Source organism: Apis laboriosa, unplaced genomic scaffold, assembly GCF_014066325.1.
Source record: "Apis laboriosa isolate Shangri-la unplaced genomic scaffold, ASM1406632v1 scaffold68_cov148, whole genome shotgun sequence".
Lineage (NCBI taxonomy): Eukaryota > Metazoa > Arthropoda > Insecta > Hymenoptera > Apidae > Apis > Apis laboriosa.
In genome coordinates, this window is record NW_025224135.1 from 3,394,815 (window position 1) to 3,419,071 (window position 24,257).

Below are 24,257 nucleotides of genomic sequence, written 5' to 3' on the forward strand. Positions count from 1 at the left end.
AAATATTCATCTCGATGTTATCAGATCAGATTCAAGAATCATTTTATAATGAAACGAGGAAGCGGCGATTCACGATGACGAAAAGTTAACATGTTATACTTATTAGAAATTACACGCGCGAATCGCGATGTAGTCCAAAGGTATCTGAAAAAATGTGTTCGGTGCATTACAAACAGGAAGAGCCGATTGCGCCAAAGATTTACGTCGATCGCAGCTGTCGCTTTTGGAATTCGGTCGAAATATCAGAATGGTGACATAGCATCGCGGATGTTCGCGATTTACATGGATTTATCTGAAACTGCAGCTTGACAGTGTACAAGAAGCGGACGTTTTTTCTTTACTTTTTATTTTTGCATTTGTAAATATAAATCATGACACGTGTTCCAAATTATAAAATTTCGATGTCCGTGCAATTACTGAAATATAATTATTATAATTTTATAATTTGTTATTTTTCATATCAATTTTCTATATTTGATTTAATTAAAAAAACATTGCAGGATGAAAGCAAATTTGTTTTTTTTTTCTTCAACTTTTATGAAATTGTACGACAAATATAAATTAAAATTAAAACGCATTATTATAAATAATTTGATTTTGATAGATACGCAATATATTTATGTATATGAATCATAACCTTAAATCATAATTTCAAATTTTCTTTTTTTAATTAAATTTATTATAATGAATTTTATAATTCACGTCAACTTTATCCGGATTTATTTGTCATATTTTTGATAAATAATTCATATCTCAAAATGTACTTAATCAATTATTAACAACCTGTTATTATTACATCAAAAAGTTAGCAATTTCATCGAACATTGTTTTAGTAATTAATAGACTTCTGTAAAATCGAATAATACTTTCAGATTTTTCTCTTCATTCTAATCGGATCGGAATTTCTTGGACTGAAATATAAATACAGAGCATAGAGAAATGTTCGTGCACTAATTTCCATTCAATTACATTTGGTGTTGAATAATAATTGGGAAAGAATTAATCTCCTTGCTATTTTATATGAAACTTTCGTCGACATTTTCGTTTCTTAATTTAATTTATTTTTTTGCAATAATGATATGGAATAATTTTAAAATTGGAGAAATGTATGTCATGAGAATATTTTTAAAAATGTCAAAATTTTGAATTAATCATACGAATTAAGATGGTTAAGTTCAAATGAGTTCAAATATAAACTAATATTGATGATTAATGTTTGTCAAATTATAAAATTGCTATTTTTCTATCTAAATATATTCGATTTTAAGAAAATTTTTATTTTTATTAATATTTTCAATAGATATAAACACGTTGTCCCATAAAATATACCAATTAATATTTTCTTCAGATTTCACTTTTTATAAATGATATGCACTTTTTATTAATTCTTTTTCTGAATTAAATATCAATGAAATTATAAAATTAATTGAAACTAAATCATACAGGTTATTAATTCATCGAAACCTACCATGTTTAATATTTAATATTTCTATTGACATATCGATATTGTATGATCACCAAAAATATCCCTTTGCATAAATGTAAAATTCCCCAGGCGGAACTAGAATGAAGTCATGCACAGATCGACATAACGGCGTCGTTTCTATGACACCTTGATCTTTTCTGCGCTAGTGCCAAGTGGAGCGTCTATATTTACCGACACACGCGAGCACGCGCGCGCCCTAGCAAGTTTCTGCACGCTACTGGATAATGTTGGTGGATTAAATAAACCGTCGGATTAAATAGCATCGCTGCATTTCGCTCTTTCGTGGCACGAGGACTGTCCGGCAAATAGGTCGACCACGGGCATTCAATCTTGGAAGAACGAACGGATAGAAGTGGTACCGTATCGTCGACCATTTTTCTTTCGGTCAACGGACACCCATTTTATATTTAGAACGAGTATGGTCGCGACGGTAACTTTTCGTTATACCGGTTGTTTTGTCTGAAATTCGCGTGACGCAAGCGCATTATTCGCGCGTGTTTCTACCATTCCTGCATCGACTGAGCGATAACTCGATAATATTTCGTTGCGACTTCGTTGCCACTGGGATATTACTGAAAAATTGATCGATAAAAAGAGAAATTTACGGGTACCATTATTTTTTTTTTTTTCAATTATTGTCTTCGTTATCTTGATACATTACTTTTAATTCGAAAATTGTGTTAATACAGTGCACTTAAATGCACGACATTTCTTTATATTGCGATGAAAAACACTGTTTCCATGTAACGTGTTAAATTAGGTTAAGTATTTTGATCTTCTTGTCCTTTTCTTAAAAAACATAAGATATCTATTTTCTTATTTTTTTCTTTCTTTGTTTCAAACAGACATGTTTTTCTCTTAAACATAATGTTTATCAATATGGAAAATTAATGCCATTACTGATGATTTATTGCCATGTCTGGATCAAAAATATATGATCTGTAATCCATTGGTATGTCATATCGATTATTCTGTTTTAAAACTTAATTGAATAATATTTAGATATTGAATAGTAGATTGAATAATATTTTTATTTATCAATTTAACGAGCAATTGTATTGTATATTATACATTACATTGAAAGTATTATTCAAACACAATACGTCACAGTTTTCATTGCAGAAAAATAAATTTTTTAAAAAATATGTGTTAAATGTTCATATGAATTTAAATTATGCTCGTTGCATTGTAATTCTGTCATATTCACGCATACAAAATTTTACTTTGTTGTATACTGGATTGTATCATTATTATCTGAAACGACAGAATTCTCTTGCAAACATGTTTTACTTTGTCTGTTTCAAAGCAGGCAAATATCTACACAAATAGAATTTCGACCAGCAAAAGGATGTGATGTAGTAAGAGAGGTTATAGCTATGGATTGTTCACCCCATAATTCTGACCGCTATAGAGCTTATGGTGGTTGTTGCGACGTCGGAAATGGCGTCGAGCAGACATCTAAGGGAATCAGAGTTGTTATTGGAAACGTTGTCACGGGGATGCTGTCCCTCGTGTGATCAAAATTCTATTTGAGATGTTTCTGGGGATGTCTCCGAGGTCATCACGAGTCTCGTCAATTTTGCTTTGCCATTACTTTGATGTCACGGTTGTTAGAAATTTGCATTAAACTAGTTAATTATTAAATTAAACTTAGCTAATTAAATTCGCATCATATTTGATGTATACATGATACTAACGAACAAAATAGGTTCTTCTAACATCAAGATATAAGATATCATGTTCTGTTTTAGACATAACTTTATATAATTTCCATTTTTAAATAAGAAATTAATTATCGTGAAAATAACTCTCATATTTGCAACATTTCAATAACTTTATCTAATTTAATTTAATAATAACCCAATAGCCAAATAAATTTTAAATATAACGCATAACTTTTGAACAATAATAATTGGATGAAAACTCGTAATTTCGAGAATCTCTTTCACAAGAAAAATTCGGGAAAGTAAATTAATTGTCGTGGAAGAATACAACGGTTCGATGAAAGGCAGTGAGAAGGTGGGACGAGAGAGTGGAAAAGGAAGAAGGGAAGAATAGAAATTGATCGAGGCAGCTCGAACAGACCTGCAAACAGACTTCCATAGTCATTTGTATCGTTGCTCGACCTGTTGCTGTTCAAACGACCGAACTGTTGATTTTTCTTTTTCTAGGATGCTCCGCACACTTCCATCCTCCGCACTCCTCGCTTGAGGGCTTTTTTATTACAAGCTGGATTGTAAAAAAAACCACGGAGCCACGGTTGCGGCCAATCGTAATAAATATTTTACGTTCTCGCAATCGTTTTACTGCATTGGGATATCCTGAACGCGGTAAACCACCCGCGGGATTTCGGCCTTATTCCTTTTGCCCTGCAATCGGGCATCCCTTTCGAAGAATGAGCGATATCGAGAATCTTTTATGTTATCTCGTACTCTCGCTCAAATAGGTAATAACATAACCGGTCGATATTCGTTTATCATATTCGTTGTAGAAAACCATTTTTTCTTCGTTTCCTAAGAATTTACGATTTACAAAATGTAAATTTAGATGAAGAAAGATTGGATTTTGGATATTGGTGATATCCAAAATAATTGTTTCGTATAAATTATTAAATAGATTTAATTTAATTTTTAGTTCAAATTATTATCGATTTCTTTCTCTTTTTTCCAGATATCTTCGAGGAACTTTCTGATCGTCCAAAAAAAAAAAAAAAAAATTGCAAGACGTCACTCGATTTGCTAACATTTAAATTTAGAATTCAGGTTTTCGTGGCCGTAAATAAATAAAGATTCGGTATTTTTTTATACCGGTCTTCATAAATCTCGTAAATTGTCGAAGCATTTATGTCGCCATTTCTGCGTCATCTTGCAGGTAAAAATAAACCATCGAACGCTAAGATCGTGAAAAATTTAACCTTCCTTTATTCTCGAGACGCCGATCGTTCAAGATAGAATGTTGCAACCGATCTCTGGTATCGTTGCAAATTACGTGATACAAGTTTCAATGGATTTAGGAATTCAATCGTTACACCAGATCGTGAGTAAATTTAAACAAGTCAAGTAAGTAAATCTCCTTGGAAACTTTACAGAAACTTTTTTCCTTTTTCAGAATAAATGTACCTGTATGTGTTAATAACACGAACATTTCATTAAATTGTAACTATACAAAGAATATATTAAAAATGTGTAAAATTTCATGATAGAAAGGACTGATTCAATAATATGATTATTGCTTCATGAATAAAATTGAATAAAAATCAAATACCTTTTTGACTGAAACATAAATACATGGTGTATTTTAATGAAGAAAAGGAAAAGCTATATTATATATACTTAACACATTTTATTATTCTATATTTTCCAGTGTTATATATATATATATTGAAATTATTCTAAGTAAAGAAAAAAAAAAATTTAAAAAATCTGAATTAAATATACATATACAGATAATATCAAATAATATATATTATATACAGATAAAAAATCCTTTGTAAAATAAAATATATATACATTCTATTACTCTATATTTTCTAGTGTTATATATGTATATATATTGAAATTATTCTAAGTAAAGAAAAAAAAAATTTTATAAATCTGAATTAAATATACATATATATACAGATAAAAAATAATCCTTTGTAAAATAAAATATATACATGTAACAGATTCTATTACTCTATATTTTCCAGTGTTATAAATATATTACACTATTATATATAAAAATTTAAAAAATCTGAATTGAATATATATATAATATACAGATAAAAAATCCTTTGTAAAATAAAATATCACGCTACTTCCATAACGTGAAGAATTTCTTCAACTTTTAAAATTTTTTTTTCTTTCTTTACTTAGAATAATTTCAATCGAAATAATACGTTTCCTGAAGTTAATATGTCATAATATATAGCACGAAGGTGGAGTTACTAACAATAGCCGTTATCCTTCGAACGAATCGTCCAATTAAGACGATTCCATTTTCTTTCCTCGGCGCGGACATTTTCTCCGGCGGCTGTTCGCGCCGATCGAGGCGAGAGGTACGCGTGTACGGGTACGGCATGAGTGTCGACTCGATGCCAACTAACGGGATCTGTAGTGATCAAGTGGGTCAGACGAACTCGATCCCGACTGTCCCTTCGTCGATCAGCCATCTCGTCACGCGGATACTTCAAGGTAACAAGAAAATTGTTTTGATCGTCTGTAAACTGTACGTATGAATAAGAATCAAATACCTTTTTGATCGAAACATAAATGGTATATTTTAACGAAGAAAACGAAAAGCTATATTATATTATACACTATATTATACACTTGACATATTTTATTACTCTATATTTACTAGTGTTTTATATATATATATATATACACAGATAGAAAATCCTTTGTAAAATAAAATATCATGCTATTTCCATAGCGTGAAGAATTTTTTCAATTCGGATTTTTAAAATTTTTCTTTCTTTCTTAAATGAAAATATCGTTGTCAACGTTCTTTTTAAAAATGTTAATGTTGTTCTTCGTTATCGATCGTTCCTTACATGCCAATATTATATATATTGTAAATTCAATATTTTAATGGTAAAGTTTAAAATTGATATCAATAATGTTTGAATTTTTTGTTTTAGGTGATAAAGCGTATATTATTATTTTGAACAAACTTGTCGATTTTTGGAAGATTATTATCAAGAGATGTTCAATGTTCTTATATCATGGATATCAAATTGATGGAATTCATATTGACGAGGGTGCAATACTTGGTTAGGTATCGTGGTTAGAAACACGGTAATTAGAAAGAAGAGGGATCAGGAGCTTGTTCCCTCTTTAAGATTTGGCAAGTTTGGATCGGAGGGAAACTTTGGTTCAAGCCCCTCTTGAATTTACTCGCTTGAGAGTAGAGTTCGAGCTCACGATAGCACAGGTGGTACTTGTTGTTGTTGTTGTTTTCCTTAATTCGCGATTAATTCGCAAATAATATTCGAATGGCCGTGTAGAAAATAATATCTCTGATATTAAGAATTTTTTAATATATAAATTAATAATCTTAATATAAATAATTATTATTAATAATATTAATAATAAATATTAATAATAAATTAATAATATTTTTAATATATAAATATTAATATATAAATATTAAGAATATTGAGAATTTTTTAATAATTTTCACGATAAATCGAATCGAATCGAAATCGAGAGTCAATAAAATCTCGTTAATTTTATTTTTTTTATTTGACACTTTATTACATTCTTGCGATTCTCGAGCGATTAAACAACGGATAGAAATTCATTCGATGTAATTCGATGAAATAAACGAAATTTCATTTTTTTTCAAAATTTATCTACTCAATTAATTTTAAGTTTTAAATTTCGTAATTTCAATAAAAATGATTACGAATGTAATTCAATTATTTATTAACAACATAACCCGTTACTTTTTCAGATAATATTAATAGATTCTTCAGTTTTCAATGATTCATTCGACATATAGTTGCATCGAATCTATTCGAAAGAATTGTTCGATTAATTTATTATGTGATTTCGAACAAAAATCGGTTGTAATTTAATCATAGTTCTTGGGTTTACCCTGTTCCAAGATATATTATTCCTCTTCCAAATATCGAAATATCGAGAATTAATTGGATTCTCCGTCAAAGAGAAGCATAATTCGCTCGTCGCGATTTAAATTGATTCAAAATTTCTGACCAATGCTCTTCCTTACCCGCAGTCGGTTTTTACGCTTTTTCGAGAAAAAAATTCGAACTTCATCTTGAAGGCTCGTGGCTTCATAATTGCTCGTATTTCACTCGAATTAATTGAATCACGCGTCGATTTTGCGGCGACACCTCGCAACTATGGAATTCGGGCCAAATTGTGCCCAGCTTTCGTCGATCGAATGATAAAAGTCCATCAAATTCGAGTCTCTCTCTACGCGGTCCGATCGATTCCATCTCGATGGATTCCAGATCGTATTTTAATCTAAGCAAATTCGTGATCCAACAAAATTGCAACACTGAAAGGATCGTATTAATTAATCTCTATTTTTTTTCCTTTTCTTTTTTAAGATTGAAGGCTGATAAGGAAAATTCACGAGTTTCAGTTTTGAATTTTTAACGTCCATCGATTTATAATATAAATTTGATTCGATCGATCGACAATTATCTTCCATTTTTCTTTTCCTTCGATATCAAAGTTCCTTCATTTTTTCCTTGGATTAGACATCTAAGTATTTGAACTTTATTCATCAAACGTGTCCATTTATTCAAGATTAAACTTTGAATATCTTTTTCGAAGAATATATTACTTATATATCTATACATATATTATATTAATCCTCGAGAACAATTTCAGAAAAATAAAATTTCTTTAAAAGAAAAACCTCGACACTTTTCGTATTATTCGTTTCGTGTCACAAATGTGGGAGAAAGAAAAAGAAAAAATCAATGATCCCGCAGCAATAATTAACAACAAATAAAAGTACCGTTAAGAAAATTGTATATATAAATTATATTAGAAAATTATGTATATATAAATACACGATTTATTCAGGCAAGCTTCGTCGTTAGAATCCAGAAACTCGATCCAGAATCCAGGGTACGGTGTCGAAAAATCGGAGACGGCCGGGATTATGTAATATAAATGGTGGGGGAGGGGGGAGGCCGAGGCGAGTACCAACGAGCCGAGTAACGGTATCCACGTGGCAGAATGGTTGTGCATCACGTGGCATGTTAAATCACCATTTCTTAACGGTTCACAAACCGAATTCGAGTTGTTCCATCTTCTGATTCACCACCGTTCCCCTTCTTCCAATTGTATATATATATATATATATATGTATGTATATATATATATGAAAATCGCTCGTCTGTTTTAGATAAATTACATAATTATATCATCGCGAACGGCTGGTTCCTTCGACTTAATTGCAGACGTAGAATCCGTGAATCTTCCCTTTCAAGAAAATTAATCTCAACAAAACTGAATTTGGGAAAACTACCGAATTTTTGTCCGATTTTGATTCGAGGATGATCAAACAACATTTCTCTTCATTTTCATCAGATTCCATTTTGTTCTTCTTTTTTTTCTTCTTCTTCCTTGGAGAAGAATTTATCAAAGGAAACGAATATAATAATATAATTATATGTAATATAATATATAGTAATAGTATAATTATATAATTATATAATATAATTAATTATATAATTAATTAAATATAATTTAATATATAATATAATTATATATTAAATAAATATAATATAATAATAATAAACTTTGGAACAATCTTGATCGATAATTATCTTAATGATCATCTCTTAACGTTCAACCTATTTTTCCTTTTTTTATTTCAATTTCAATCCCTGTTTTATAATCTACCCCATCTCCAACTTCTTTCGAATTTAACAAGTTTAGAGAATTTAAAAATAATCGATTACTTTTTACTCTTACTGAAAAAAATCATAAAAGTAAAACAAGTAATCCAAATAACCTCAAATTTATTTATTATTATTATTATTTAATATAATAATATTATTTATTATTATTATAATTTTTTTTGCGCTCAACTTGAGAATACGTCAGACTTTAACGTTGAACAACTCTTCGCGAAGAGATGCGAGAATCATCGAAAGTGGTGGTGGAGGGGGGTGGAAGGACCTCGAGCGATTTCGAAATCCGACGATTTTGGATCGCGGTTACACTCCTCCTCCCTCAAGGAGGATCGATGATGAGAAGAGATCGTGGCGACAGCGATTTTCGTTGGCCGCGACCCAACGCAACTCGTCCAGTTTATAAGAGACGTTCCGTTTCGTTGCCCATTTCTCAAACTGGCCATCTCTCTCGCGCTTTTTGGGCAATGAGGATGATGCTTCTCGAGGGCGATTTGCTTTCAAGGAGAGGAATTTAAACGGTTTCTTATCTCGCGAAAAAAAGAAAAAAAAAGAAGACGAAGTTCGATGTTGTTTGTTCGAGAGGGACGACGATAGATTTAAAAAGAGATAAAATGTTTTGAAGAAGGGAAAGAAACGTCCTTCCGATTGGATATTTTTTTGTTTTTTTACGATGCATTATAGTTTAACGCGTTTAACATTTATTAAGTAGCTTTTGGATCTTTTGAACGTGTATGACGAAATATATTTCGTTATATAAGAAAAACGATTGTATTGGGTGAAGAGAATTTTAAAATATATGTATATATTGTATTAAAAAGAATACAAGATAATAGAATAGGTTTGTGAAAAATTACGTATATTATTTTCTTTGTTTTAGAAAAGAATACTCTTTTCTTATTTTTGGATTACATGCAAATTTTATTCTTATTTATTCGTTTTTGTGTAGATGCAAAAAGCACGACGAGTGAATTCTGTCGTCGAATAAAAATAATTGGGGAAGATGTTAAGTATTCGATCTATATATAGAAAATCGTGAAATAGTGAATATTATATACATACTGTACTTTCCAGACCAGCAACTGCCGCAAATCAGCCCGACTTTTCCACCCATTTTCCTCCGTGTCCAAACGCGTATACCGAGTTTCAGACACGCGTTCAAGACGAGGAGGGTCGCGTTCCGCTTTGTGACGGATTCCAGTGCACAATGCTCGATGCGTGGCCACAAGCGTGTCATGAGTGTGTCACGCTCCTTCCTTGTTTCGTCTTCGTCGTTCTCGCCACGCGCATCCGTCTGTTTGCACGGCAAGCACAAATAATTGACACGGTCGATCAATCACCAAATACAGTCTCGATAAACAATCGATCGAAGAAGCTGCTGGCTTCTCTTTGTTTCGATTTTCAAGCAGGACGACGATAGATCGACGAATTCTTCTTCACGCGAAAATTCGAGAGATTATTCATCTGTATATCCTTGTAATTTATCATAAAATTATTTCTAAATTATCGTAAGATTAGAGAAGAGTATTTTACTTTCACTCTTAAATGTAGAATTAATATATAATGATGTAATAATATATTGTATTATTATAATTAATGATAATTCCTCGTTACGTTACTACTGATCATCGTGAAAATAACGGAAATAGAAAACAAGAATAACTTTCTAAACGAAAAATAATATCCGACAGATTACAGGAGTCGATAATTGAAGAGAAAATTCCTTGACAATGTTTCACTCGGTGCAATTGCATTTCTGAAGTGAAAGCGACAGATTATTTGTCGAGTTGTTTGACAATAAGGGAACGAAAGATTCAACGAAGAATAAATACAAAAGCGAGCTCACAATAACAAGTTTGAAAAGAAAATCGACGATAGATCTTGAAGAGGAATTCCTTGTTCGTGAAAATATCTCGATAATTTTTTCTTTGTAAAATGTTTCCATAGAGAAGAGATAAGATAACGATACGGAAAATAAGAAAACTCGAATAAATCGTCTTGGGAATTTTTTTTTTCAAATCCATCGATATCTTTTTCTTCGTCAAAATACTTCGAATTACGCGTAATTGCCTCTAAAAAAAAAAAAAAAAAAACACGAAATTTCTATTCCTCAAATTACGAATTCAATTAACCGAGGAACTTCGAAACTTCTACTTTCGACAATTGCCAGAGTCATAATCGAGTTCACGAAATACGGAATCCAGTATCGAGCATAAAATTAACCGGCAGAAATTCCGATAAAATTCACCGAGAACTATATGGAGAACTCGTAACTTTTACGATCCGGCCAGACGCGATTATTACAGTATCGTGAAAAAGAATTGGACGCTTTTCGAGTCGTGAAACGAGTGCCACTAATCGTATTATAAAATGGTTAATGGTAAAACCGATTGTTTACGCATTTCGCGGACAATTTGAACGAGAATCAACGATCGAAGTAATGAACTGTGAGAATACTCTTACTCTTTATTACCTACAATCGATAATATCTTTGGTAATTATCTCGAATTAAAACCGCCTCGTTGATTTTGCTGTCCTTGAAATAAATTGTCCATTCAATGGTTGGTTTCGTATTAAATTATAGGTATAGATTAGAATTGTATTTGAAAAGAATTTGGAATAAATTTGATGAGATTTAAATTGATTATTTATTTATTAAATTTATTAAATTTATTTTTTAATTTTTTTTTTTGACAACATATTTCAAATTCATCGAAATCTCGCAAAATTCCTTTTCTCGTGAAATTTAAATCGGTTGATCGCATTCTTGGTGAGGTTTGGCGTGAAACTTGATACTCGGAGCGGACGTGCTCGAAATATTTGGAATCAATCGAGCAAAATAATTCACCGAACGGTCGTGTGCACAATGCGTGCACGTGTGCGATGGAACGTAGCATCCAGAAGCCACTGAACACTCGTCAAATATTGACTTTAGATATTGGCCCAATAAATTAGACCATTTAACGATACCGCGTGAAAACCATTTCTCGATTCGCGTCTATATTACCAACACGATATATTCTGACGAACAAAAAGCTGTTCATCCATAGTTTTTATACCAGAGAACGTATTTATCCGTTTTGACGTTGTGCACTAATGATCTAGTATTCGAACCTAATATTGACCATATTTCACGTTATACGCTGCGGTTAACGTCCGATTTCCTCTAATTTTAGTTATGTAGCTGTGGATTCTCTTCGTTTTAGATTGCTTAATAATTTATTTACACAAGTTGAACTTTGTTTATCTTTTGTGAAATGGACTTTGCTCGTACGTAGCTAATGTTATGCAAGAGTTTTTAAATTAACTCGAAAAGAAAAATTTATATGCCTTTATATACGTATACAAACATTGCATCCGATACGTTATAATATTTATTGAATTTAGAGAAATGAATAAATTGTAGAATGTAACGTTTCGTGCGTAATGTAAATTTAATGTTTCGTGCATTAGCTCGTAAACGTTCGCGACCTTGTCTGAATTACTTCGCGTTAACACTCCATTAATACGACAGTGGCTTTTCACCACTTTGTAAAACTTGTTTCTACATCGACGCGATCCGCTTTGCTTTACTTTTAAACGAAATGTCACGTTCCTTGTGTCAACGCTTTTCCATGCGTATATCCCCGCGCGAATTCCATCCCAACTTCTAAAATCGATCGAAACAAACTTGAAACAGTTTCAAAATTCCATTATAGTCCATTATTTCAGTATATATATATATATATACACATATAAATTCAAAAAAACGAAATTCAAATTTCGCGCGCAAAAAAACGTTTCGAAAGAAATGTTGAAAAGCGTCACAATTCCATTTTCCATTCGAAAAAAAAAAATAAATAAAAAGTCCAAAAACCTGTTCAAAACGTGAATCTCTCTCTCAAAAAAAAATCATCTCTTAATATGACAAGAGAAACCGACAATTATGTTCGAGAAACAAACCTTCTTCTCTCACTTTGTTCTGATTTTGTTCAAATTTTCCAAAAAAAAAAAAAAAAAAAAAGAAAAAAAAGAAAAACGAGAACGCAAAAGACACGAGAAACAATCGCGCGAAAGGCAAAGTGAGGTAAGCGAGATCTCCGATCGATTGGAACGGCGGGTGAATGGCGCGTGGTGCCGTGGTGAGCGGCATCGGCTGACTGACTGAGTCCCCGCGAGTGTCGTGTGGCTGCCTCTTTCGTCCGATCTCCCCGAGTGTGTACAGTCGTTCATTCCGCTCCGTCCTCGGCGTCGATTCAAGGACCGCTCCAATTCTCGATACCTAATCGCCACGAGAGAGGGGCGGGGAGAGCCTTTTGTTTACCACGCGGCTAGGCTAGGTGTCCCGTTCCCGCGCGATTCAATCGTCGCTCCGCCTTTCAACGCGGGAATAAAAGTTCCCCGATATTTCGATTGTTTACCGCTACTGCCGCCACCGCCCACGTTCATCTCTGCTGGCAATGCGTCCGTGCGTCGGACAAGCGATCGCGCTTGGAACACAACCGAACTGAGGGAGGGTTGGCGTGGAATAGGAGGAGGGGAGGGAAGCATGGATGTTGATTGATGGTTTTTGTTGTTTCGTCGTTCGGCATCGAGCGTAGGGGGGCCGAGGATTGTTTCGGTTCGTTGAAATTGGCCTCTCTTATATTCTTTTTTTTTTTTTCTATCGTTGGGCTATAGATATATACGTATATCGTGGGATTGGGATTTTTACGGGATATGCGAAAATTTTCTCGATCGAACGAATTTCAACGATCTTTCTTTTTTTTAATACGATTATTTGATATGATGGAAGTTAAAATACCGCGATAGGCGAAGAATCTCTTTCAAAAAATTGTGTTTCATAAACTCTATTAATTTATTGAATTTAAATGTGCGCGAAAATAAATTATTTATTTTATTCTTCTGAGAAATTGAAGGATATAACCTTTGGACGTCTAAATGAATAAGAAAAGGAGGTAGCTCGAAATAATGGAAAATGGGATAAAGAAATCGAGCAAAACAATCTTAATGTATCGATGGCTATCATCGAAACTATTTTTCTAATTCGAGAACAAACCAAAATGGCAATCCAAGGATGGATCATCCTTTTTACATACAATCAATGGATTAAAACCTCTTATTAATATTTCAACACGCGTTCGTTTTATCTTGTATCGAATATGATCGATATCCGATTTTCGTCGTGTCCAGCAATCGTTTAACCAAATTCGAACAACAAACGTGAACGTTTTCTCTATTCTTCTTTCGATATACAATTCATTTATGGAAAATATTTTTATCATGTCGATTAAAAGTAATTATTAGCTTCCACAATAATAATCTCTTCTTCTCACCTCGAATGAAATTAAGATTTAAATATATTTCCATACAATGACGAAAGATCAATTTCAAGGTGAGTACGAAAATTCATCTCTCCTGTTCTTACATCCCTGTCTCGTTACATATACATATACATATACATATACATATACATATACATACATATATACACACATATACATATATATATATATATAAATAAATATAATGGATATAACAAGGACGATATCGTGATATGGAGAAATATATACCGGCGGACATGGGAGAGACCTTTCCAAATCGCGTTTACAATCGCCTCGCGACGGCTGACATTTCGCCAGGCAGCGAGCAACGATGACCGGTGACCGCAACGATGCCATAAACGTGGTTTGCTCATCGCGTCGTAAATGCGTTAGACACGTTGTCGTTGTACGTTGCACTTTGTCGCGGGTTCAATAGCACGAGGGAATCGATGAAGGTATTACGATGTATGTATATATATGTATATATATATGTACGAAGTATAATTCGTATACGGAAAGGTATAAGCGAGTTACATTAATTGAATTGAATTCGTTAACCGTTAATAAAATAACGTTGAAATTTACCTCAAATAAATTAAAATTACCTTTTTGTAAATAAGATAAATGTGGAAATGCGTATATAATATTTGAATTGTATCGTTCGTTCACGGTTATTAAATAAAAATCGATAGAGATTAGATGGAATCTGTGCAGTTTCTCCTTTTTTTTTTTACAAAAAAATATCAAAAGAGCATTTATCTTAAAACAAATAAATAAGTAAAATGTACGAATCGAAAATTTGCACTCTTCGAATACTTTCGAGAAAACTACTCTAAAAACAACGTAAGAAATAGAACATTGATTATAAATCTAACATATTGAGTATTCGCAAATGAAAAATATAATACATCAATAATAATAAACGAAACGGCGTTTATCTTAAAACAAATAACCAAATAAAACGAATCGAAAATTTGCACGCTTCGTATGCTTGTAAAAGAAGTAGTCGAAAGAGAAACAAACTCGCACGATAATTCTATCCTCGAACAACCCATCCACCCACCCATGCGTCAAACATCAGCAATGATCAGAGGCGATCGGTCACTCGCAATACTCGAACGGACGATTATCCTTCCCTCGATTCACAGGTGGAAGGTTGCGCTCGATCACGCGGTTCGTCACGCGTTTCTTCCTTTCGCGTTTCTCTCGTTCGTCGCCCGGTCGAACCCGTTTCGATAGGCCGGGTCGAGTCGAGGAGGTTCTTTTTTTTTCTCTCTCTCTCTCTCTCTCTCCGCCCTCTCTCCCTCCCTACCAGTGGCATTAATCCGGGCGCTCGTTCGGCCAAGGTGAACGCACTTATTAAGAAGTTGCCGCAACCGACCGTTATCCCGAACCACTCTTCGCGCTCGCGTTTGGCCAGTCGATTTAAATCCGCTCGCTTTTCCACGCGATATTTCAAATCCAACTCTTTTCTCCCTTTTTCATTTTTGCCGATTTTTGGCGAGCAAGAGGGAGTGAGTTATTTTTTTAGAAAATTTAATTTGAAGTTTGGTCTTGAAATTCTTTTCAGAGATGAGAAAAAAGGATTATTGGATTCTTTGAGAAAAGTTGAATTTGAAGTTTGCCTTATCTTGAAAAATTTTTTTCGATGATGAGAAAGGATATTTAATTTTGAAAGGGATTTGGAATGGCCTTGTTTGGATGCTGGAATTTTAATTCTTGGATTTAAGAAAAGTTGATTTTGAAATTTACCAGGTGTTGAAAAATTCTTTTCGACGATGAGAAAAGAGAATATTTAATTTTGGAAAGGATTTGGAATGGTCCACTGTTTTGGTCGAAATTTGATTCTTGGATTTGAGAAAAATTTGAATTTTACGAGTATCGTTGGTTGAATGAAAACAGATGTTATCGTTGTATTTTTTTCTTATAACTTTGTCTCGAAATTCTTGGAAACTCTCGAAATCCAGAACGCTTGTAAATATAATTGGATTATTGTTAGTCGAAGCATGAAAATAGTAGATTCGTATATTCTCGTTCGTACGAATCGTTATTTATCTGCGTATTTCGACGCAGAATAATAATCCTTAGCAAAGAAACCTTGCATCGTATACGTGATACTATTACCTTCGAGTTCAAGGTCATTGAAAAAAATCGGGTTTCTCTTTGATTCGAAGCTGGGATCGTGTGCTGATTTGGCGAAATTTTCCGCTCGAATTTATATCAAAAATACAAATAAAATTGGATTAAAATTACTTTCAATTAGAAATTATTTTAATCCCCAAACTTGTCGAGGCTCGTTAAAATATTCTTATTTTTAAATTCTAAAGAAAAATTACTCACAGAAATTCCAGGACGCTGCGTCACTCCGTTTACATAAAGCTGCAACAATTTCTATGGAAGGTAAACCCTTGTTGATTTCTCTATTTTTCGTTTTTTTTTTTTTTTTATTGTGAAAACTGCGATATATCTCGGTTCGTTTCCCGATTAGAACAATTTTTTCTTTTTCCTCTTCCTTTTCGATCTTCCTCCTTACATCGATATAAATAAATTTGTAAAAAAAATACAACTCGATATTATTTTTCTTTTATTCAAATCCATCGAAGGCACAACCAATTATTTATCTCGAGAAAAGAAAAACATCTTTTTTCATCTCGTCGTATCGTGGGAAATTTTTTTTTTTCAAAAAATTCCAATGTATTTTCACGCAATGCTTAATTAATTCTTAAACAAAGATACGATTATTATTGTTATTATTATTGTTATTACTATTATTATCATTATTATTATTATTATTATTATTATTATTATTATATTTTTTTCCAAGATTCATTTCAACACGAAGACGTACAAAAATATTTTATAAAACTGAAATAATTAAGGGAAAAGAAAAAAAAGAAAGAAAATTTTTTTATCCCTTTAAATTACGCTTACACGCTAAAAATATTAATTGAAAATGTATATATATAAAAAAGTAGAAAGAATAACAATAATTGATTATTTGACGTGTCTATGTACACATTCTCGTGATTCTTAAAATTAAAATAAAAGGAGAAAAAAAAAACGGTAGGTAAAAATCGTAAAACCCCTGCAATAATCGTGATTCATAGAAATCGAATAAATCGCGACATATTTATCGTACGTCGACTTATTTAAAAGTCACGTGTTTTACTCCTGTACCCTGAAAATTCATTATTATAATTATTATTATTATTATTATACTCCATATAGCTTCATTCATTCATCCATCTATCCGAGATGAATGGCAAAATCTCTGTCCGCCTCTCGTGTTCTTTTCGCGAAACTTCCCTCTTATGCGATAATAAATAATACGTATGGTTAAACAGGCCGTATGCTGGTATTATCGACGGAAGCGTAGTGGAGCGCAGTTGAATTGTAACCACGTTATGCGCATGCGCGACGAGCGAAGAAAGGAAATACGACGAAAAAGAGAATAAAAGAAAAAAAAAAAAAGAGGATTTCGAACAACGTAATCTCGAATCTTGTGATCCGTTTAGCAAGTCGCAAGTCCTCGTCACAATGGCCGCTAACGAGAGACATTCACGCATCGACTCTCACGCAACAACACTCATCATCTGTCGGGCCGTGTTCCAACTCGCAACTTTTTCACTTTGGACAAGTTTGGTCGAACTGTACTGCCCTCTTTAGTTCGTTTTCCTTTTCTTTCTTTCATTTTTCAAATAATTATTAGTTTGAAGTTTCGTTCACAGGATTCGTTAAATTATCTTTGTAAATATTATTTGCTACTTGGAAGGAGAAGATACTTTTTATCGATTTATTACGCGAGATATTACGATATTAATAAAATATGAACGTTGTTCACGTAAAATGTTAATTCATTAATTCGTTGATCCAGAGACTTTAGTTTCCTTCTCGCAAATTAGTTAGTTAGGATATTTCGATCTAAGGAGGACAGTGATGTAACATCGACGAAAAATTCTGTTATTTCCAAATCGTGAAATCGAGCAAATGTGATTCGATTTACATCTGTTTCTGCTCGAGCAAACGATCGGATGCAAGTTGGAACGCGGTCTTCTTTATCGACTAACAATATATAAGTAATACAAGAAGTATAGTATTTTTTTCGAGATGCTCAACCGAACGAGTTGTATAAACGATGGTTTTTTTATATATATATATATACATACATATATATATATATATATAAAATTTTGTTCGTTGTTATCGACCTGAAAATACTACATTTAAGAGAGAGAAAGAGAAATATATATATAAATACTTGGCCTATTATTTCGTAAAATTTCGATTTTCAAGGTCACACCAAGATCATCCTCTTAATAATAATCACGAAATAAGAAGAGAGATCAGTGAAGATTTTGAAATGACCTTGAAAATCATAAAAAAAAAAAAAAAAAAAAAAAAAATCGACGCTTGGATTTACGATCGCATTGCGCTCAAGAATCGAAAGACAGAAAAAGATCCAAGGATCATCGATCGAAAGGGATCGAAAGTCTCTCGATCCGATCAACGAAATGAATCGCAATCCTCGAAATCACTTTTCCAAAACGAGAGAGCACATAGACATTTAACTCGAAAACGATGTATCGATCGAGAACGATATCGTAAATTCGCATAAATTCGATCGTGATTATTATTCAAACCTTCGAGTTTTGGTTTCGAATCCAAAAGAATAACACCATAAGTTGCGTACGTGGCAACGAAACGCTGTACAAGACCACCGTGAAAAAAAGAAAGAAAAAAAAAAAAAAAGAACGCAGGTACATTTGATACACAGATATACGAAATACGAGCGTACTGGTTGCTCCACCGAGCATTTCGACCGATCGACGAGATGGAAGAACAGTATATATATATATAGTCAGCGAGCGAGAGCCAGTCGAGGGTTTGGAACACGGCCAGTCAGTCACTTCCTGAACACACCACCGGATGCCTTGAGGAGCCACTCACCTGCAGCCCTGTTACAAGCCTCCTTGGTCTCGTTCAGCTGTTGCCTGTCGCTCGTAATCGTCGTGCTGGCCTTGCACTCGAGCGCCTTCAGAGCGACATCTCGATCGTGATTGGTCAACGAGAACGCGTTGGCGCCACTGTTCCTCGACGCGTCGAGAACGTCTCCAGGCCGTTCCACGATTGGCAACCCTCGCCCCGAGTCCGCCATCGAGCCGCGCTGCTGCTGCTGCTGTTGCTGTTGCTGCTGCTGTTGCTGTTGCTGTTCCTGGAGTAAGCAGGCGCTCGACAACAGGTCCCACTGTCGCAGCTTCTCCCGATCGAGCTCGAACGCCGCGGACGCGGAGATCGAGCGAACCGAGGGAAGGTTGCCTTCCTCTAAAAAATGATCTCTGTCCTCGGTGATCGCAGTAGTGTTCGTGGTTGCGGTTGTAGTGGTAGTGGTTGCGTCGATGGTGCTCGCCTTGCGATAGGCCTCGTTCTGCGCGTCCCAAACATAACCCCCCGCGTGAATCCGCTCCATCGACAGGCTCTCGTACGTCAGATCGTCGACCACCTCCTCCTCCTCCTCCCTATCTTCCTCTCGCTGCCCCTTATCTCCCCCTCTCCGTTTCATCACTCGAGGCCTGTCCTCCAGAGGGCAGAAGTTATCCCTTCCTCTCGAGAGAATCACGCTGTCGTTCACGTAGGTGGCGCCACGGGTGATCTTGTTCCTCGCTCCTCCTCCTTTCGAGTCCGAATTTGGCGCCACGGTTGGCTGCTGTCTGGGAGCTTGGTTGTCCAGATTGTCCAACGACCTGGCGTTCCGCAAACTCACCCTTCGAAGGCTCTCCCTCCAGAGGAAATCCTGTTCCCAAGGATCGTCCGCGTTGAAGTTGCTCGTCGAGGAGGAGACTTGGTGACGATTGATGGTCATTTCATTATTATTGCTCGCGTTCGGAGCAGGTTGCTCGACCTGGGTCGGTTGAACGGCGGCCACCGCGCGGTTGCTTCTGTTTCGCTGCTCGACCAGGTTCTGAAGGCCGACGTCGTCCAACAGGCCCTCCAACGATCTCGATCTTCTGTGAGACGTCGTCTGCGACGCGTCCAACGCCTCCCGATTACTCGTGTGCTGCCCGTTCGACTTGTCCCGCAACCCGTGCGGGTACAGGTTCCTGGCGTTGATCTCGGGCGAGGAGATGTCGGGCAGAGGGTCGGTGGACTTCACCCTCCTCAGCGTGTCGGATTCGTAAAAGTTCTTCTTGTCGACAAGGTCCGCCTTGTTGTCGCCCAACAATTGGCAGGTCGTCTTCCTGAGCTCGGCCGCTATCCGCCTCGCCTCGTCGATGTCGTCCACCTGAATCTGTCTGGGCACCTGCCTCGAGATAGGATTCACTATACGGCCTATGTCGTTCCTCTTGCTGTTCATAGCCGAGGCGTCGTCCCTCTGATTGTTCAACTGCGGCAACCTGGACGTGTGACCGATAACTGGTTTCTCCCTTGCCTCGGCCACCGTGTCCACCGCGTTCGAGCTCGCTTGGAGGTCCGAGTAGTAATAGGGGGCGCTCGATTGCTGGCTGTGGGGCCGAGGCTCGCTCGGTAAGTACGACTGAGGTGGGCAGGCGGCAGGTTTGACCGAGAAATGGGCGGAGTCCTGGCTGGACGAGGATCTGCGGTTCGAGTATCGGGCGGAATCCTGACTGGCCGATCTCGAGTGATGATTCTGGAAGCGTTGTTGGTCGGGATAGGGAGGAGGGGTAGCAAGGCTGGCAGTCGCGTTGCCAACCGTCAAATTCGAAGCGGTGGGAGAGTGGCGGTGGTGGATGGACGAGGATTGGGCACTGGCCGGCCTCTGGCAAGCCATCGAGGTGGAGATCGAGTAGCTCGACTCCCTGCTGTGCGAGGGGGCCAACAGATTGCTCTGAGACCCGATTCGAAGCCTGTGACCGGTCTCGTTCTCCGGCGTTCGAACGGCCGGCGAACACCTGAGCGGTGAGAAGCTCGAGATGTTCTCGTAATGAGCGTCCCCCCCCGTGAACGATTGCGAGTGCTGGTGGGACGGTGGCGCGTCGCTCACCCTCATCGAGGGCAAACTGCTCGCCGACCCCATTTTGTTCGCGTATCTCGCCTCGAGAGCCACCCTGCCGTTCAATCGCCTCGCGCTTGACGGGTCGTGGCTGATCGTAGTCGCCTTCCGCTTCTCCATCGCGCCCTCGTTGAACCCGTAAATGTTGTTGTAACTCGGCTCTCTCGCGTACAGGTCGACGTTGAACGCGTCCCGCGCCTGCAACTCCTCCAGATACCTGTCCAGGTCGATGCTCGCCCCGTCGAAGCGGCTGCCAAGCGACTCCAACTCGTCCAAACTGTCCAGGACCTCGCACACCTCGCTCACGGGCCTCGTCTTCAACTGTCTGTGCCTCGCCTCCTCCTCGGCCGTCCTGGGGGGCTCCGCCGCCACCGAGTCGCTGCCCGAGGCGCTCTCCAGAGAGACTCGGCTGTCCCTGAACGCGGACCCGATCGTCGCGTCCGAGAATCTCGAGGCTGGCCTGTGCTGCTGCTGCTGCTGCTGCTTGCTGCTTGCCTCCGTCCTCGGAACTTGAGGCGACACTTTCTTCATCTCGATGGAGGAGGACTCCTGCGCGTCCAACGAGTCCAACTCGTCGAGGGGCGGGGGGGAGGTTGGGATAGGGGGCGGGGAGACCAGCTCGCTGTCCGAGGAATCGTGCAGCTCGGCTATCATGGCCCGGCTCGCGCCCAGATAATACGAGGCCGGCCTGAACGTGTCGGACAAGCTGAACCTGGGGTGTCTCGGCGCGTCGATCGAGTCGAGATCCTTGGACGACTCGTCGTCCGCGTCCGAGCTGTCCGACTTCAACGCCGTCAAGATGTCGGGGAGATCGGCCGCTCTCGACTCCTCGCGCGACCTCCTCTTCCTGCCTCCTCCCCCCTCCTCCTCCTCCTCCTCCTTCTCCGACAACTGGCTCACCTCCATGTATACAGGCTCCATCTTGCTGTCAGAGACGCACACGAACTCGTAGTGGGGCGCGTTGTCCAGGGTGGAGTATTCGGCCGAGGGGGCGAGCAGGGAACGGCCTGTCCCGTTCTGGGCCATCTCCACGTACGAGCTCTCCTCGTGCTCCAAATTCGCGAACAGGCTCTCCATCATCTTCGGGCTCGGCCTGTTCTCGTCGCTCGGGTCCAATATCGCTTTCCTAGGCGACATGGGGAGGTAGTGCTCCTCGGCCGGGCTCACGGACTCCTCCTCCTGCTTTATCGTCGGACTCGTGGTGCCGCTCTCGTCGGACGAGCGATCCCCGTCCACGTGGGTCAACAGGGACTCGGTCACGCTCAACCTCCCCCCTCGACTCGGATTCGACGACGACAACCCCTCCTCGAGGACCTCTTCATCTTCCTCCTCCTCCTCCTCCTCCTCCTCCGTTTGAGCGGCCCCGGAACAGGATCCCTTGTTGCGTCTGAAGGCCACGTCGCCTCTCTTCCTGCAAGGATCCCCGTCGTGACGACGATGGCGGATCGTCTTCGTCGCGTCTTCCTCCTCGTTCTTGTCGCAGCGCTCTTGGTCGCTGCCGGTGTCGTACAGCAGCGCCTCCGAGTCGCTGAACACCCCGCGATGCCTCGCCTCGGCCGTCGCCATCTTGCCACTGGCGCCCTGCTCCCGCGACTTCCTCTCGAAATCGGCCAACAGGTCCTTCACGGATTTGTTGCTGTCCGTGGACGCTTGCTTAGCGTGGCCTGCGTCGTCCCCCTCGACTCGAGCCGTCGAATCGTCGGCCTTCGACGATCCACGGCCGTGCCTCGACTCGCCGAGAGCGAAATTTCGTATGACGGAGGAGGGGGCGGAAGTCGTTCCTTTCCACTTCTTCGCGCAATCCAGCTTCGAGACGTGCGCCTCGGTCGCCTGGAGGGGGGACACCTTCAACGGCTCCTGCATAGCGAGCGATTCCTCCTCCTTGACCTGGGACCCATCCACGAGAAACGCGTTGCTCTCGAACGAGCGTATCCTGTATCGCACCAGGTTGTCCACCCTGACCTCCTCCTCCTCCTCCTCCTCCTCCTCGTCCACCCCCTCCCTAGGCTTTATATACTGGTAAGAAAATTCCCTCACCACCTTGCTCTCCATGTTCGAATCCCAGTCGTCCTCTGCCCCCCTCCCTCCCCACTGGACCGTCTTCTGCCAAGTGTCCGAACCTGTCCTCCCTAACAACCCTTGTTCCTCGTTACCGTATACCGTGCACGTCTTCAATATACCAGCTTTCTTCCCGCGTTTCTCATCTTCGTCTTCGTCTTCATCTTCGTCCTCTTCCTCCTCGTCGAGCTCCTTGTTCGACCTTTGCTCCTCCGTGGGGACAAGTTGGGCGGCAGGTGGCGGAGGATCGATCCTGGGGGGGGAGGGGAAGCTCACCTCCTCGTAGCCCGCGTCGGGCGGTATGGTGCCGCTTGGGTGGGGAGGGGGAGGGGGGCTCGTTCGGCGGTCGTTGGTCGCCGTCCGTCGACCGTTTTGCGCGGTTTGATAGTGGTTGCGGTGGTTGCGATGGTGGTTGTAGCCGCAGTTGGTAGTCCCGCGATGGATGCCGCCGCCATCTTGATGCGAATTAGCCGGAGCACGATTGCTGTTGTTGTTGTTGTTGTTGTCTCCGATTGTCGAGTGGTGGCGGGGGCTCCTTATCCCTGCATGCGAGGGTCTGCGCGTTCGCTTCCTCCGGACATCTCCCAGCTCTGATTTCGTCCGTTACGGAACAAACACACAACGAGAGGAACGTTCGTTACTCGTTACGAGTGTGTGCGCGCGTGTGTGTGTGATAGGTGTAGGTGTGCGACTGTTCAATCCAACCCCCTCCCTCCCCTTGCGACGCGATAATACAAAAGCGGAGGAAGCTTTGGGAGAGGGGAGGGGAGGGGAGGGGAGGGGATCGATATCGATCGTTGCGAGAAACATCCGTTTCGATCTAAACAATCATCTCTTCTCCATTCTTCGAAATTTTTTGGTTATTATCGTTATTGAGAATCGTTTCGATCGGTTACGCGTAGTATATATGGTGACGAGTCACGCAACGATCCGTGAAACCGTCAATTTTTTCATTGGTTTTGTTATTGAGGAGAGGCATGTGTAGGGGAAGGTGGAATGGCGGGTGGCGAGAGAGTTGAAACG

General features: G+C 38.6%; 1 protein-coding gene and 1 long non-coding RNA gene across 12 annotated transcripts in view; one reads left to right on the forward strand and one right to left on the reverse strand.

The window, feature by feature from the left end:
* LOC122718717 overlaps positions 1–24,257 on the reverse strand; it is a 226,721-nt gene that overhangs the window by 33,143 nt on the left and 169,321 nt on the right. For all 9 annotated transcript variants that reach the window (XR_006347448.1, XR_006347449.1, XM_043944001.1 and 6 more), the window contains one exon: positions 19,115–23,824. Coding sequence is in view for 7 of the 9 variants with exons in the window: in XM_043944001.1 (XP_043799936.1) it covers positions 19,115–23,824 (4,710 nt within the window). In the remaining 2 variants the exon portion in view is untranslated. The remainder of the gene's footprint in view (positions 1–19,114; positions 23,825–24,257) is intronic.
* LOC122718720 lies at positions 1,249–4,729 on the forward strand. 3 transcript variants are annotated; one of them, XR_006347450.1, is made up of 5 exons: positions 1,249–2,246; positions 2,332–2,438; positions 2,793–3,932; positions 4,157–4,522; positions 4,595–4,729. It is a non-coding gene; the product is annotated as an uncharacterized LOC122718720 (long non-coding RNA). The 3 variants fall into 3 exon arrangements; XR_006347451.1 differs by having other exon boundaries at positions 2,796–3,932; XR_006347452.1 differs by having other exon boundaries at positions 3,658–3,932.